This window comes from Triticum aestivum, chromosome 6D (assembly GCF_018294505.1).
Source record: "Triticum aestivum cultivar Chinese Spring chromosome 6D, IWGSC CS RefSeq v2.1, whole genome shotgun sequence".
NCBI classification, from domain to species: domain Eukaryota; kingdom Viridiplantae; phylum Streptophyta; class Magnoliopsida; order Poales; family Poaceae; genus Triticum; species Triticum aestivum.
Window position 1 is genome coordinate 239,774,814 of NC_057811.1, and position 14,754 is coordinate 239,789,567.

General features: G+C 42.4%; 1 protein-coding gene across 1 annotated transcript in view; it reads left to right on the forward strand.

The window, feature by feature from the left end:
- The window catches only part of LOC123144534 (uncharacterized), a 71,253-nt gene that overhangs the window by 21,287 nt on the left and 35,212 nt on the right, over positions 1–14,754 (forward strand). Inside the window, exons 17-28 of the mRNA XM_044563732.1 lie at positions 66–133; positions 1,123–1,225; positions 1,301–1,513; positions 2,460–2,687; positions 2,787–2,896; positions 3,440–3,536; positions 8,543–8,641; positions 8,732–8,872; positions 9,481–9,546; positions 11,120–11,596; positions 12,178–12,498; positions 12,727–12,858. Coding sequence (XP_044419667.1) covers positions 66–133; positions 1,123–1,225; positions 1,301–1,513; positions 2,460–2,687; positions 2,787–2,896; positions 3,440–3,536; positions 8,543–8,641; positions 8,732–8,872; positions 9,481–9,546; positions 11,120–11,596; positions 12,178–12,498; positions 12,727–12,858 — 2,055 coding nt within the window. The remainder of the gene's footprint in view (positions 1–65; positions 134–1,122; positions 1,226–1,300; positions 1,514–2,459; positions 2,688–2,786; positions 2,897–3,439; positions 3,537–8,542; positions 8,642–8,731; positions 8,873–9,480; positions 9,547–11,119; positions 11,597–12,177; positions 12,499–12,726; positions 12,859–14,754) is intronic.

Sequence of the window (14,754 nt, forward strand, 5' to 3'; positions counted from 1 at the left end):
TCCTTACTATTTGGATATAGTGGTAGGTGAAGTTGTAACGATTGCTTCAACCTTTTGAACTGCAGATTAAATTAGAGCAGGTTACACGTAGGGCTCAGGAGCAGCTTCAGATGGTACTGGAAGAGCAGAGCAGGTACAAGTGTTGCCTTATTGCCGTGCTCAGTCGTAATTACATTATAATACTCCCTCCGTTCCTATGCTTAAGGTGCATTTTTTTTGTGTTACTTCCGTTGGATAAGGCGCATGCTGCGGTTTACCACCCTTTCTCCCCAAACTACCCCAAATCTTTTCGCTCATCTCTCTATCCTCGCGTACGAGTAACTGCATGCATGCAACATATCTTTTCCCGTCGTCTTCCGAGAAATCCCTGGAGTTCTCGCATGTTCCTGAGTGTGGTTGGAGGTGAAAAATTGAGCGCGGTAGGGGCATCTTTCGACAGTACAGTGAGCCAGGGCTCATTGTCCACCCTCCAGTCCATTGATGAGGCATGGCGAGGAGGTGGCGTCGCTCGGTGGCGAGGCCAATGTCTTTAAGGCGGTAAGGCGACCGAAAGCAAGCATCCACCGCCCTGACGCCTAAGCGACGCCCAAGCGCCTTGACGCCTAGGCGGCACCTCATGCCTAAAGCGGGCATAATTGCAAGGCGCTGCCAGAGCGCTTTGCCGCCTAAGCGTCCAAGGCGGGACGCCTTAAAAACGATGCCGTGGACGTCGGCACCGAGGATGCGCCCGAGCTGGCGGAGCTCGGCAGTCCATGGAGGTGGCAAATACTTGTACGAGGACGGAATTTTAATATAGAACTCAGTTCTCGCGTCAATTCGGTGAGGAGAAGAGAGCAGAAGGGGGGAATTGACCCTGCAGTTTGTGGTCTCTCCAATAGATGAACAGCTTCCAGCTCTCAGATTGGTCAAGCGTGGCAAAGGATGGATCAATCATAGTAATTACCATAATCCATCAGAGTGCATGGGCCATGCGAGAGCCACCGAGCGGAGTATGTGGTTTGGTCTAGGTGCATGGGGCGATGTGAGGACGACGACTTGTGTGGCTTGCGAGGGAAAGGAGGGGGCACCTAAATTTGTTATTCTTTTTTATCTTTTGCTCATCATTTCCTGTGATATTTCTAGATTTGGACTTGAGATCGATTTGGATGCACCGAAAGTTAGGATTCCCTTAATCGGCAGTGAGCAATTTGTCCTGGATCTTGGCCATTTTACATTGCATACAAGAGTAAGTTTGAGCTTCAGTACTTGAATATAGCACACTCTTCTGCTGGTTTTTATGAACTGTTATGTTGAATTGTAGGATGGAACACGGGATGAAGAAAGACAGAGTTTGTATTCACGCTTTTATATTGCCGGCAGGGATATGGCTGCTTTTCTTGTTTGTGATGTAGCTGAAGGCATATATTCCGCACCAGAAAATCTGTCTCACAGTGTGCTCCCAGGTCCTACTGCTGATGCTAATCAGTTCTGTTCTCTTCTTGATCGCTGCGGAATGTCAGTGATAATTGACCAGGTAACATAGATGGCAGTCCTTTTGTTTTGAGTAGTTAACAATTTGGTAGATCCAATAATTGCAGTTTTTTCAATCTTACGCTGACCCAATTAATGATCTGTTGACTTGAAATGTGGGAACCAATGTAGGTGGTGAATGACATGATTTCTTTATTCTATTTTCATGGAGCTATCTTTTGTTAACGCACTGCGGTTCTTTCATCAGATTGTCTTAGAATTTGTAGATGAGTTTATTGAAACTGACAACTGAGTTTATGAAGTTCGTTTAGGTGGTACATTAGAGATGACATAACTTTGTAAACACCCATTTGCCCTCGTTAAGTGGTGGTTACATGAGTAATACGAGTAATTGCCGGACTAAACCTATTACTTGCTTTTCAAATTGAAGATGGCTGCTATGAATTCTTTGGGTACTTAAAAAGATATTTGCCGAGAAGCGCTGCCAGACAACAGGTATCAAGCACTCAAATGGGGGTACAGGAAACCTTGCGCACCAACATTGGGCTATGGCTTAGATAAGCAAAGTTATCTTAGCTCGCTTTTCAGAAGTTAGTTGATTTGTTCGCAATAAATAAATTAGGTGCTTTGCTAAAATTATGTTAGTTTAGATTGAGTTTGCTAGGGGCAGCTCTATATGTGGGACTAGGAACATCTGTATTTCCTTGGCAAGAAATAAACTATTATAGAAGAGAAGATCCGTCCCCACAAGACCTTACAAGTCCTACTGCACCTTCCCTGGATTTGGGCGTGATGCAGCTAAGGAGTGTGTCCTTTGTCCCATTACCAATTTCTACCTCATTCATTCGTTTTCTTGTGATACGTGTAGAGACTTTCTTGATATTTAGGTGTACATGGCTGTTCCAATATTAATGCAGTCTTTAGTCATTCACTAATTTTCTATGAAGCTAATATAAATGCATTCCCTGATGAATTCTGTATGCATGAAGATCAAAGTTCCACATCCGAGTTATCCATCGACCCGTGTTTCTTTTCAAGTACCCAATCTGGATATCCACTTCTCACCAAAAAGGTACTGCAAAATTGTCGAGCTGCTTGGTGTAGTTTACCAGTTGAAGGGGAACAATAATGAAGAATCGAGCAGCTATGAAAATGGTAATCTGGCGCCTTGGCATCCTGCTGATCTAGCTGGTGATGCTAGAACTTTGGTTTGGAGGGTATGAAGTTACCCCTTTCTGTTTTAGTTCAGTGTTCTACTACAATGGATTTATTCACTTAATTAACATGGCTTTTGTTTATTTTTTGGTGATGAAAAGGGTCTTGGCTATTCACTAGCTGAGTGGCATACCTGTCATGTTGTATTATCTGGGATGTATCTGTATATCTTGGAGTCAGAATTATCCCAAAATTACCAAAGGTGTTGTAGGTGCGTAATATCTTTTCCTAGTTTATCCTCACACTGACAAACAAACGCATGATATTCCGTATATTTTTAGCATAGTAGAATGGATGTGTATTTGTTGGTGTTGGCCTTTCCGATAAATGAGTAGCAAATATTGTATTGTTGTTGTACTCCCTCCGTTCCCAAATATAAGTCTTTTTAGAGATTTCAACAAGGGACTACATACGGAGCAAAATGAGTGAATCTACACTCTAAAATATGTCTACATACATCCGTATGTTGTAGTCCATTTGAAATGTCTAGAAAGACTTATATTTAGGAACGGAGGGAGTACTTCTTAAGTGGAATGAGATTCTAAGAGAAGTTCCGAAGGAATTGTAGAGGCAGGCAGGATTGTATTTCCTCGTTTTCTCCAATTTTGTTTTGGTAAAGTTAGAAGATAATATTACAAATGTGAGCTTTTGGTCCTATAATGGCATTGTTGCTCAAAATAGCACCCTTATTATTTTTTCAGGAACATTTTCACCTTTTTATTATTTACATGGGTTTTAATATTTGATATTGCAGCATGGCAAGCCGGCAAGTATTTGACGTGCCATCAGCTAATGTTGGTGGGTCTCTTTACAGTATTGCTGTGTGTTCTAGAGGTGCAGATATACAGAAGGTAATCTATTTAGCCTTCTTGCCGTTCTTTAACTTTGCGGACTTTTCTGTTACTACATATGATTGTTAGACTATCATGGGAATTCTGAAACAGCTTGTATTTTCTTGACTAAGAAACAGCTTGTAGTTGCAACAGAAAAAGAGCAAACGTTCAAGGCTCTGTAACACATTCACAGATTTATTAAATGTTGAAACTTGAAGAGCCATTTGGTTGTGAAAAGCAGACAAAAAGTTAATTTACCTGCAACCATAATTGACTGAATATTCAATACAGGATTCATTGCTGCCAAAGTTCTGAATTTCTGATGCTGCATTTTTTCTTTAATGTCCAGTTTGACATTTTATAGCATTATAGAAGATGGTCTTGCGTGGCTCCATTAGTCCATTCCCCCCCTCATTTTCTGTGATCAGCAAACGATGTTTTTAAATCATCGTTGTTGCTCACCTGGTGGTGTAGCTTGCCAAAAAACACATCAGTATCTCAGAAGCAATAGTAAACAACAGTTCTTCTATGTTAGAAGTTAAAGTTGTAATAGGGTTTACTGAATATGGGGTCCTTGGCTGTTAGTCTTGTGCCATTGTGAGCCTGGCATGCATGGAGCATACCATACTTCCTTATCTTCTAATAGAGGATTGCCTAACAACTAAATAGTAATCCATCCATTTCATAATATAAGGTGCATTATGATTTGCTAAGTCAAATGTTTGACCAACACTTTGTTAATATACACTTTATAATACTAAGTTATTGGGTTCGTATTCGAAGGTACTTATGATTATAATTTTGTACCACATACACTACATAGTAGCAGAGTAATTGTTGGTCAAACCCTTGTCTTGACTAATCATAATACGCCCATATTATGGAACTGAGGGAGTACATGATACGAAGAGTAGCAATCAAAGACAAAATGACATACTTTCAGGTGGCAATTGTGCAGGTTGGGTGGTTGGTCAGACATGGTTTTTATGCACCCATGGATATACGTAAAATGAAGTCTAAAGGATCTGACCTAGGTTAGGAGATATGCAACCTGTATTCCCATGGTGCCATAGGCCAGTATATATACATGTGCATCATGTGAGGAAATATACTCGGTATATATTCCGGTGATGATCATGTCATCGACATAGAGAAGAAGAGTCCGACCACGGGATGGAAGGTGGACAAAGAGCGCATGATCATGATCACTTGCCGAAGAACCAGCAACAATGAGCATAGAGGCGAAGCCCTCAAACCATGCATGAGGGGCTTGCTTGAGGCTATATAAAGAGCGAAGAAGATGACATACCATGCCTTTAGGAACAGAATACCCAGGTGGCTGCATGTAGACCTCCTCACTCAACTTACCATTAAGAAAGGCATTATTGATATCAAGCTGAGAGACAGACCAGTGGAGAACAACGGCAATGTGGGCCATAGGAGCAATTGTGTCATCGTAGTCACGACCATGCTCCTGCTGAAAACCACGGGCCACAAGACAAGTGATGGGGCGAACACAGGGAGGAAGTAAAACGAGATCCCAAGTGCCCAGCGCGCTCAAGAGCAGCAATCTCCTCTGCCATCGCATGCTGCCATTTAGGATGAACAATAACGTCATGATAAGATGTCAGCTCGAGAAGAGCAACGCAAAAACCATATAGCAGTCAATAATCAGACGTCGGTGGGCACGGAAGCCATAAGTAGGCTGAGTCAATAGTCAGACGTCGGTGGGCACGGAAGTTATAAGTAGGCTGAGGTAGAGGTGGTGCATAGCCAGAAGATGGAGACACAGGAGTCGAGGGAGATGGCTTGCCGGGAGAAGATCGTATCTGGAGACGACAACACGTCAGAAGAATCCATAACGCGTGCGACGAGTACAATAAGAATAGGATGAAGAGAAATGTACAACAGGAGTACGAGTAGACACATTGTGATGGGTGGACGAGGGCAAAACATGAGTGATAGGTGTATCCAGAAATGTCAGGAGAAAGATGTCCTCACCAGAGGAGGCCAAAGGAGAGGATGGACGCGGATAGAAAGGATGAGGCTCATCGAGGGTCACATCTTGAGATATCTGCATCTGACGACCGATTGGATCCCAATACCCATAGCCCTTTTGTTCATAACTACTCCCTCCATTCCAGAATATAAGGTGTATTGGTTTCCGTGCAAGTCAACCATTTGAAAGTTTGACCAAGATTATAGGACAAAATAGAAACATCTGCAATACCTAATAGATAAAATATGAAACTAACATTCATGATCTATCAAATGATATAAATTTCATATTGTGAATATTATATATTTTTCTAAAAACTTGGTCAAACTTGCACTTGTTTGACTTTTGAAAAAACAAATACACCTTATATAAAGGAACCGAGGTAGTATAACCTAAGAAGACACACTCAACAGACTGACGAGCAGTCAGTCTGGTGCGTACACGGGTGGCAAGAAGGAAGTAGCAATCACAGGCAAACAAATGAAACGCTGAGTAATCGGAAAAATGACCAATAAGACGTTCAGGAGGAATTCTACCCTACAGAGCAGAGGAAGGCTGAATGTTGATGAGATAGGTGGAAGTGGAAACAACCTCAGCCCAAAAGTGAAGTGGAAGAGAGGCGGCCATCATCAACGCGCGAGCCGTCTCAATAAGGTGATGATGTTTGCGCTCATCACCATTCTGACCGTGAGCACCAGGAGAAGAGAACTGAGCAAGTGTGCCCTGCTCAGCAAGGAAGCCACGCACTCACCTGCAGAATCTTATCCTTTCCATCCACGCTGGCTGTCGGTAGTCAAACTTCACTGACATATCTCGGGAGGGACCTTCCCTTGGCCGTAGCAGGTGCAGGACAAGGCTCACCGGTTAGGTCAAAGGCTTGTCCTAACAAAACAAAATACTCTATAATTTGGAACGGATGGAGTGGAATAAAGAACATAGGATACAACATTGTTATTGTAATATGTTCTATGTAGTGGTTAAATTTATTCATTTAATTTATATTGCTGATGTTGCTGTTTCTTTGGGTGTGCTGCTGCTTATGTTGTACTAATAAGCAAGAGTAGAGCCATCAGTAAGAATCTTATAGAATTTTGTATTTTTTTAATCATAAACAGGACATTAGCACATATTCACTAATAAGATGACATGAAATCAATGGTTTTGTATTCGATTCTTTCTATTTCTTTTCTATCCTTCTATGCCAGCCCTAGCTTACCTTATTGAAGCTTCTCTGCCTACCCTAGCTTACCTTATTGAATGCCTTGCACTTGCTTTCTCGTCTCAATCCGACGAACGACAGATAGCCCAAATATTTATTTATGGTATCATGACATAAATCCTCCCTTCTTCCAATCGTCGGCCTTTACCTCTTTCCTTCTTTCGCTTGCATTGATGACTTCCATGACTTTCCAATCTTCATTCTAGTAGGTATCTAGCTTCATAGGTGAATAAAATTGGAATAGGGATGGAATTCTGTTCTAATGGGTTTGAATCATATTGACCAGGTCCAAAGAACACATATCAACATCTACAACACCAAATAAGTTTCACTAGATTCACCATAAAATATGTTTTCATACTATACATATTTGATGTTATAGATATTAGCACATTTTTCTATAGACTTGGTCAATCATAGATAAGTTTGACTTAGGACGAATTTGAACTAAAATTAATTTGGATTGGAGAGGGTATTTGACAGATTAAGCAACTTGTATCTATAAATTAAGCATTTGCGTTTTAAGTGATGAAGACAGTAGTTTCAGAACATGTTTAATATTAGTTACTAAGAGCATCTACAACAGGACTGGGCAGATCTGACCACGTGCCCGCGGATAGCGCTAGTGGATGCCTCCTCCATGGCAAAGCCACCGGGCTCAACCTCCATGCCCGGCACGTACTCTGCCTCCTCCCTGTCGTCTGACTCCTCCTTCGCCGCCTCCATCATTTCCTCATCCTCCGGTACATCCTCCTGCTCCAGCGCAATTTGAGTGCATCTCGGCGGCGATCTCTGCTGGTGCTCGGGCGTGAGCATCTTGGAGTAGGTTATTTTCTTCTGGACCATGGCGACGACGAGGTCAGAGTGGAAGGGGAAGCAGACGGGGGGAGTGGTGTTGGTACAGACGGAAGGGAGGAGCGAAATGGGGGCGGCTAGGGTTTCCCTCGCAGTTCTTTTGGCAGCTTAAAAAATAAGCCGCATCCTCCCCAGCTTTTTTCATAAGCTGCCTCTTTTATTTATTGGAGCTTCTAAACTAGTTACGAATAACTAATTTAGAAGTCTCCACAAATTTAGGAGGCGGCTTATTTTTAAGCTGGGGAGAGAGCTTATTTTTTAAGCCGCCCAAAAGAACTGACCCTTGGGCTCTCGGGCAGTGAGCCGGGGTGGCGACATGAATGCGTTCTCACAAAATCGGAGGAAGCTAGAGAAGTGGCAGACCGACGGGTTTTCGTGCGGGCCTGCCCATCAGCCTGCCGTGGCTGGGCGTCCCCATATTCGTTTCACATATGGTTTGGGGTTGGGGGGGGGGGGTGCCAGGACGTTTGGGCTGGGTATGGGGGGTCCGGTTGGGTGGCCATTTTGTGACCGGTGATCGGGCTGTTTGCCCGGGCGTTTAGGGAGGGTTTGAGGGGTCTGGCTGTAGATGCTCTAAGTGCTTTTACTACCCTACTAGTAAATGCGTACGTGCAATGCACCTTGATATCAGCTAGAAAATTAACTGCACATTGATATTGGACAGAAAATCAATTGCACGTTAATATTAGGTAGGATATCAAGTTACGTGTTAATTACTTGGATAGTCTATATTTGGTATGTTATTAATTGCACGCTGAACATGTTGAGCGTTCGCCATTGGAGCAATATAGGTCGTTGAATTGACACTGTTTGATGGCTGAGATTTGTTGGATCTGCCACTTTGGGTCTTTTTGTATTGGTATAGATATTCCATTATTTGTTAAGACTGTTGCCTTAATGTATTTTTCCAGTCCCTGTTCTCTTTTCATCTGAGCATTATTCCATTTGCAGGCACTAGAATCAACCAGCACACTGATAGTTGAATTTCATGATGAAATAGAGAAGGCCAATTGGATGAAAGTGCTTGTCCAAGCAACATATCGAGCTTCCGTAGGCCTTTCATTACTTAATAAATTTTGACATAACATGAGGTTTGTACTTGGTTTATCTTATGTTATTCCTCCTCTTTGCTTGTTGTAGGCACCTCCTGAGCTGAACATATTAGGAGATCCTTTCAGTTCTGCTCCAGAAACAAGCACTCCAAGGCTTAGCAGTTTGGGGTCAGTGGATCTCCTTGTGAATGGCTCCGTAATTGAAACAAAGCTTTCACTCTATGGAAAGGTAAACTTCTCATCCTTTTGCCACCTTAATGTGAAATGGGTGTCGTTTTTTAGTGGAAACAACTCTGGTGGAGGCTCCAACAAGTAAAATTTTGTTGTGAAAGGGAATATATTTACTCAGAGGGCAGCACAACAGCTGAGGCTGAGGCTGTACCGTGGAGGAAAAGGAGGGGGGGGGGGTACGAGGGCTAGATAGAGCTGTATAAAGGAGTGAAGCCAGAACCAGAGTGGTGCCACAAGCCCGCAAGTGTCCATTCTCAGAAAGAGGTATATATTAAAAAGGAAAAGCCAAGAGTCTAGATTAGGCATGTTGAAGATTTTTGTGTTATGGGTGTGGTTAGTGCTCAGATCATTATGTGCTTGGATGGGAGAAGAATAGTTGGGTCTCTATAGAGACACCAGTTCGTAGATGAGAAGACCAAGAAGATAGGGAGGGAGTAAAAAAATGCTGACTATTCACGTCTATGTGTAGCTGCTATTTTTGACTTTATTTGTGCGCCACTAATGGCCACGACTGCAGATTCACATCGTGTTAATTCAGCTGTGTTTGTTCTGGTGCACTGATGTAGTTACTATTTAGGGTTAATTTGATAAATGCCATTCTTGCAGTTGAACAGAAAGAACAGAGATCCAGAAGAGCTTCTAATGTTAGAGCTCCTTGGGAATGGGGGAAAGGTATTTTGCTTCAGTCTTAATCTTGCATTAAGAAACAAAGGCAAAACTAGAACTGTGCATCTTTAATCTACTCCGTCTGTTCTGTCCAAGCTTAACAACACTAACAAACGATAACTAGGGAAATGTTGTAACAATATTGTTGTGATTTTCAGGCACACATTGTAAAGCAACAGTTCCTTTTAAAATCAACCTATATTGCGAAACAAAGAGTTAGTATGCAGCATTCTTACTTTGATGTGTAAATTTTATGTCAATCACGTGCATAAAACATATTTTGTTATTGCTATTGGCCAGCAAGGTGTAGATTGTGCATTCTTTTTATATATTCTTGGATATCAGAGTCGATGTATCTATCGCCGAGAAACAGCCATTTTTGTCAAAGTTAATCCATAGTTACCTGATCTGCGATTCGTTCGGTTCACAATTCGAGTTTGCGGTTTGAATTCTCTACGTCATACGAATCGGGTTCGATATGGGGTATACATCTCTGATTCACGAATTGGAGATCTGGTTCATGAACTTGCTATCTCCGGTTTTGCATAGCTTACTGTAAGGTTCGCATGCAAATAGCCATCGAAGATCCTAGATCGATAATAAATGGAAAGTAGATAAAAATGTTGGTTGGTCCAGCCCAAACAGGCCTACGAGGCCATGACCTGCTGCTTCAGCTGCCTCCGATGGCCTCCTTCTAACCTAATAATCCAGAGCTGCAGCCTCATGGGCTTTAGCATATCCTTGGTCGTTCTTTCTCCTGCTCATCCTCCATACGTGCATCTGCAGCAAGGAGGGGCTGCTGTTGCGCGACAACAACCAGCCTGCTGCCTGGTTTTTGCGACCATCTGTTGCGCCACCCACCGCGTTTATTCTGCCATCCAGTCGCCGCTCGCCAGCCACCACCTCTAGCCACCAAATCCATTTTCTGGTTCGATTAGAGTTCGACGAATCGGGCAGCGTATCCAGATCAAACAGAGCGAATTCGAACTCCGATCTGAATTGTTTGATCTAGATCGGAGTTCGAGGCCTCTCCCGGCGAATCCGGTAACTATGAGTTAGTCTCTCATACTTTACCAGCCTCTTCTTATTATGCCGGCTGGGACCGCTGCTTACAAGAAATCGGTTAATTGCACTTTGATGAATGTTCAAGGGAGTAAAATGGAACCATTACTTGAAAAACTATACGTTGTTTGTGTTGGCAAAAATATATTTCCTATTGTTAAAGGTTAGAGAACACAATAGCACTTAATAGTGTCTGGTAGAAAAACTGGAGTACTGTCGCTGTATCCATTGTTTTGAAACATTGCAGTACTCCCCTTTCAGTTCAGAGAGGAAGTGATATGGAAGTTATAAACCTGTTCCAGGTGAACTTTTTGAGACGGGAGACATCTAAAATATACCACTGCAAAACACAGTACCCGAAAGTGTACACCTGTTTTCTGTCCACTCATCTTGGCATTGCTGATCTGTTTGTGCTTCATATTTTTATGGTTCAGCAATTGTTGCACATTATGATTTACAAGGTTCCATCTTCATTTTGCCCCCAGCTCCAATACTTATTGTTTAGTTACTTTTGTAGGTTAATGTTGTTCAATCTTCTCGTGGTCTAAGTGTGAAAACAAAGCTGCATTCATTGAAGATAAAGGATGAGCTACATGGTCGTCTTTCAATGTCTACAAAGTATTTAGTATGTTCTGTTATCAATGAAGATTTGGAGTCCTTTCCTAAGAAAAATGAAGATTTGCCGCCTGAAGGTTCTTTTACACCTGACATGGAGGATCACCCCAAATCCTTCTCTGTGGAGGAAGATTCATTCATGGATGCATTGACAGATTTTACTTCTGACCAAAGTTTCAATCTCCCTGATCATGACATTCCATCAAACTCAATGTCTGATCTGAATGAGTACACTTTATGCTTTGATGGCGATCAGCAAAATTTGAAACCTACTGAAATTTTCTATGAGGCACAAGACAACAATGTCACTGATTTTGTTGTTCTTACATTTTTGAGTAGGACTCCAGACTCTTGCCTTTATGATGGTATAGATTCACAGGTAATTGGTTATTTCTGTGCTTTACAAAAGACATCTTTGTGTATTTGTCTTCTTATTATTCCAATGGTGCTGTAAGCAGGGTACCAGTTTTGCCTGGTAAAAGAATATTGGTCCAAAAAGTTCCAATTTTAATTTGACTTTTCAGTCAGATTAATCGTCTTGCCCCAGAAAAGATTATCGGTCTAAACAATTCTTAATTCAAATTTTGAATTTTCAAGTTGAAATTCTGAGAATATAGTTACTGTTCAATACATGTTCAAGCTAATGACAGGAATATTGCCAAGCTAATTTATTTTTAGACAATGATTGCGAAGCTAATAAGGGCAGGTTGTATTGTGTAAAGTGAATTACCTTTTCACTATGGTAAATAGATTACCTTTTCACCATGGTAAATAGATTGTAGAGCACAAAAAATATATATGCTAGCTATATTTGGGAGACTTTAAACAGGTTGCCAGTTGGTAACTAGTAACAGGCAGGGCTGGGACGTATGCTTGGGTATGCTCTTTCTGTTTAATCCTTGGCTGTCAGTACCTTCCCTTCGACTAAAGCTTGTTGTTTACATGTTTTGCTCATTACAGATGAGTATCCGTATGTCTGCACTGGAGTTCTACTGTAACAGACCCACACTTGTTGCTCTTATCGAGTTTGGAGTCGATGTCAGCATGGTTACTTCTGTGCCAAAGAGTGACCCTGACATGGCAGGTGCAACACACAGTGCAATACCCACTGGGAAGGAACACACTGGCCGTACTGTTGTTAAAGGACTGTTAGGTTATGGAAAACGTCGAACTATTTTCAACATCAAAATGGATGTGGATCGGGTATCTATGTTTCTTAACAAGGAAGATGGTTCTCAGCTTGCGATGTTTGTGCAGGAGAAATTTCTGTTTGACCTGAAGGTGAGTTGAAGGTAGTATAGGGCCGAAGGATATTATTTATTTATCTTCTATATATCTGGGCATGCTATTTAGAATGTTTTGGATGGCTGGTGCTGTTTATAGGATGCTAGATTAATACAAAAACCAAAAATATTCCTTGATATGACCATCCATGAGAACAGGAACAGGGGACATTCTTAGATTTCATACTTGACTGTTATTTCATTTACACATTTCTTTAATTGTCAGGTTCACCCGGGCTCATTTTCTATTGATGGTATGCTTGGTAATATGAGATTTTGTGACATGTCCCTCGGGCCAGATCATCGGTGGGGTTGGCTTTGTGATATACGGAAACCAGGTGTTGAGTCGCTTATAAAGGTAATCTATATTGATGTACATCTCCAGTCATTTTCATGGCTTGGCGATAAATGTTCATCCCTGAATGGGGTACTCCTTCCTTACATATTAATTGTCGACTTTGTACTAAATCGGCGACAGTTAATATGGAACAGAGGGAGTACCAGATTAGCAGAGTAACAGTCTTCTCTTCAATCCTGAAGTACAGTGTGGCCATGTGTTACATATTTTACTTACAAACAAGATTCTAGCATGGTTGCCAGTATCAAAGCTCAATATGTTGTGTTTGCCGCCTGAAAAATTCGAGTCATAGTTTCTATTAGATTATGGAAGCGCCTAAGTTTATGTTGAGCATAGTTAGGTTAGCACTCTATTTCCTGCATTTTCACTGAGATGCAACCCAAATGCTAAGATCATTTGTCATTTTCATCTGCAAGCTTATAAAAGGTGGAATTACATACTTAACCACACTTGGCCAGGAATTCACCTGCTAGGCCAAAGCACATTTACTTATTTATTACAAATGCATTAAACAGAAGCTGGAGAAGTCCATGTATGAGCAAAGAAAGCAAAAAAAAAAAAAAAGAGACTCGAGGGATTGGAATGTACCCAAGGATTTGGCTCTTGATAGGACTGTATGGAAATCAGCAATCCATGTATCAGAACCTTAATTTACTTTCCTTCACTTTGTTTACCTGTACTCTCTTCTTTTTGGGTTCTCACAGTTTTCTGTTGGGTTTCATCTCTAGGGTTACGTGGGGTATCCACTATAGCAGGCGTAAGCCCCAGCCTGTAGCAGGATAGGCTACGGCCAAGTAGGAGCAGCAGTACGGGTTACTTCCTTGTGTTACGAACTGAACCCTTGTATTGCTATGGGCCAAACAGGCCAGATAAGTACAAGGTACATGTGCAAATAGACCCCTATATAAGGGAGAAACTACACAGCCCTATACACAGCACTATAACACTTGACACCCCCCCTCAAACTCAGGGTGGGTCTACAACACTGAGTTTGGAAAGAAAAAAGCTGTGTTGAGCTTGAGTTTGTGCCTTCGTGAAGAAATCTGCAAGTTGGAGCTCGGAGGGCACGAACTGGAGAGCCACAATCTGGTCTTGCACCTGCGATCGCGTGTAAGAAGCATCCACACCAATGTGTTTCGTGAGCTCATGCTTCACAGGATCACGAGCAATGCTGATCGCACCGGTGCTGTCCGAAGAAAGAGGAGTCGGTGCAGTAGTAGAGACCCCAAAATCATCAAGAAGCCACCGCAACCAAGTGACTTCAGCTGTCAGTGCTGCCATAGCCCTCAACTCAGCCTCAGCACTCGAACGGGAAACCGCTGTCTGTTTCTTAGTCTTCCAGGCAATCAAAGATGAACCAAGAAAAACACAGTAGGCTGAAAGGGATCGAGATCATCATGATCACTAGCCCACGTGGCGTCAGAATATGCCTGAAGCTTCAAGGAACTCGAACAAGGAAAGAATAGGCAGCGAGAGGAGGTTCCACGAAGATAGCGCAGAACCCGAAGCAGGTGGGAGTAGCGAAGCTGAGTAGGAGCAGAAACAAACTGGCTCAAAATGTGGACAGCATGAGAGATGTCAGGACGTGTGATGCCAAGGTAAACAAGGCTCCCAACAAGGTGACGATACCGGCTGGGGTCCTTAAGAGGCTCACCATCAGTGGGCCGAAGGTGAACTCCAAGCTCCATGGGAGTGTCCACGGTGCGCTGATCAGAAATACAAGCATGGGCAAGAAGCTCCTGAGTATACTTCTCTTGGGAGAGAAGAGTGCCCTCGGGCGTCGAAGACACCTCAAGACCAAGGAAATATCGAAGTGGACCCAGATCTGACATCAAGAACTTGTCACTAAGACGCTTCTTCACAAAATCAATGAACGGAGAGTCATCGCCGGTGATG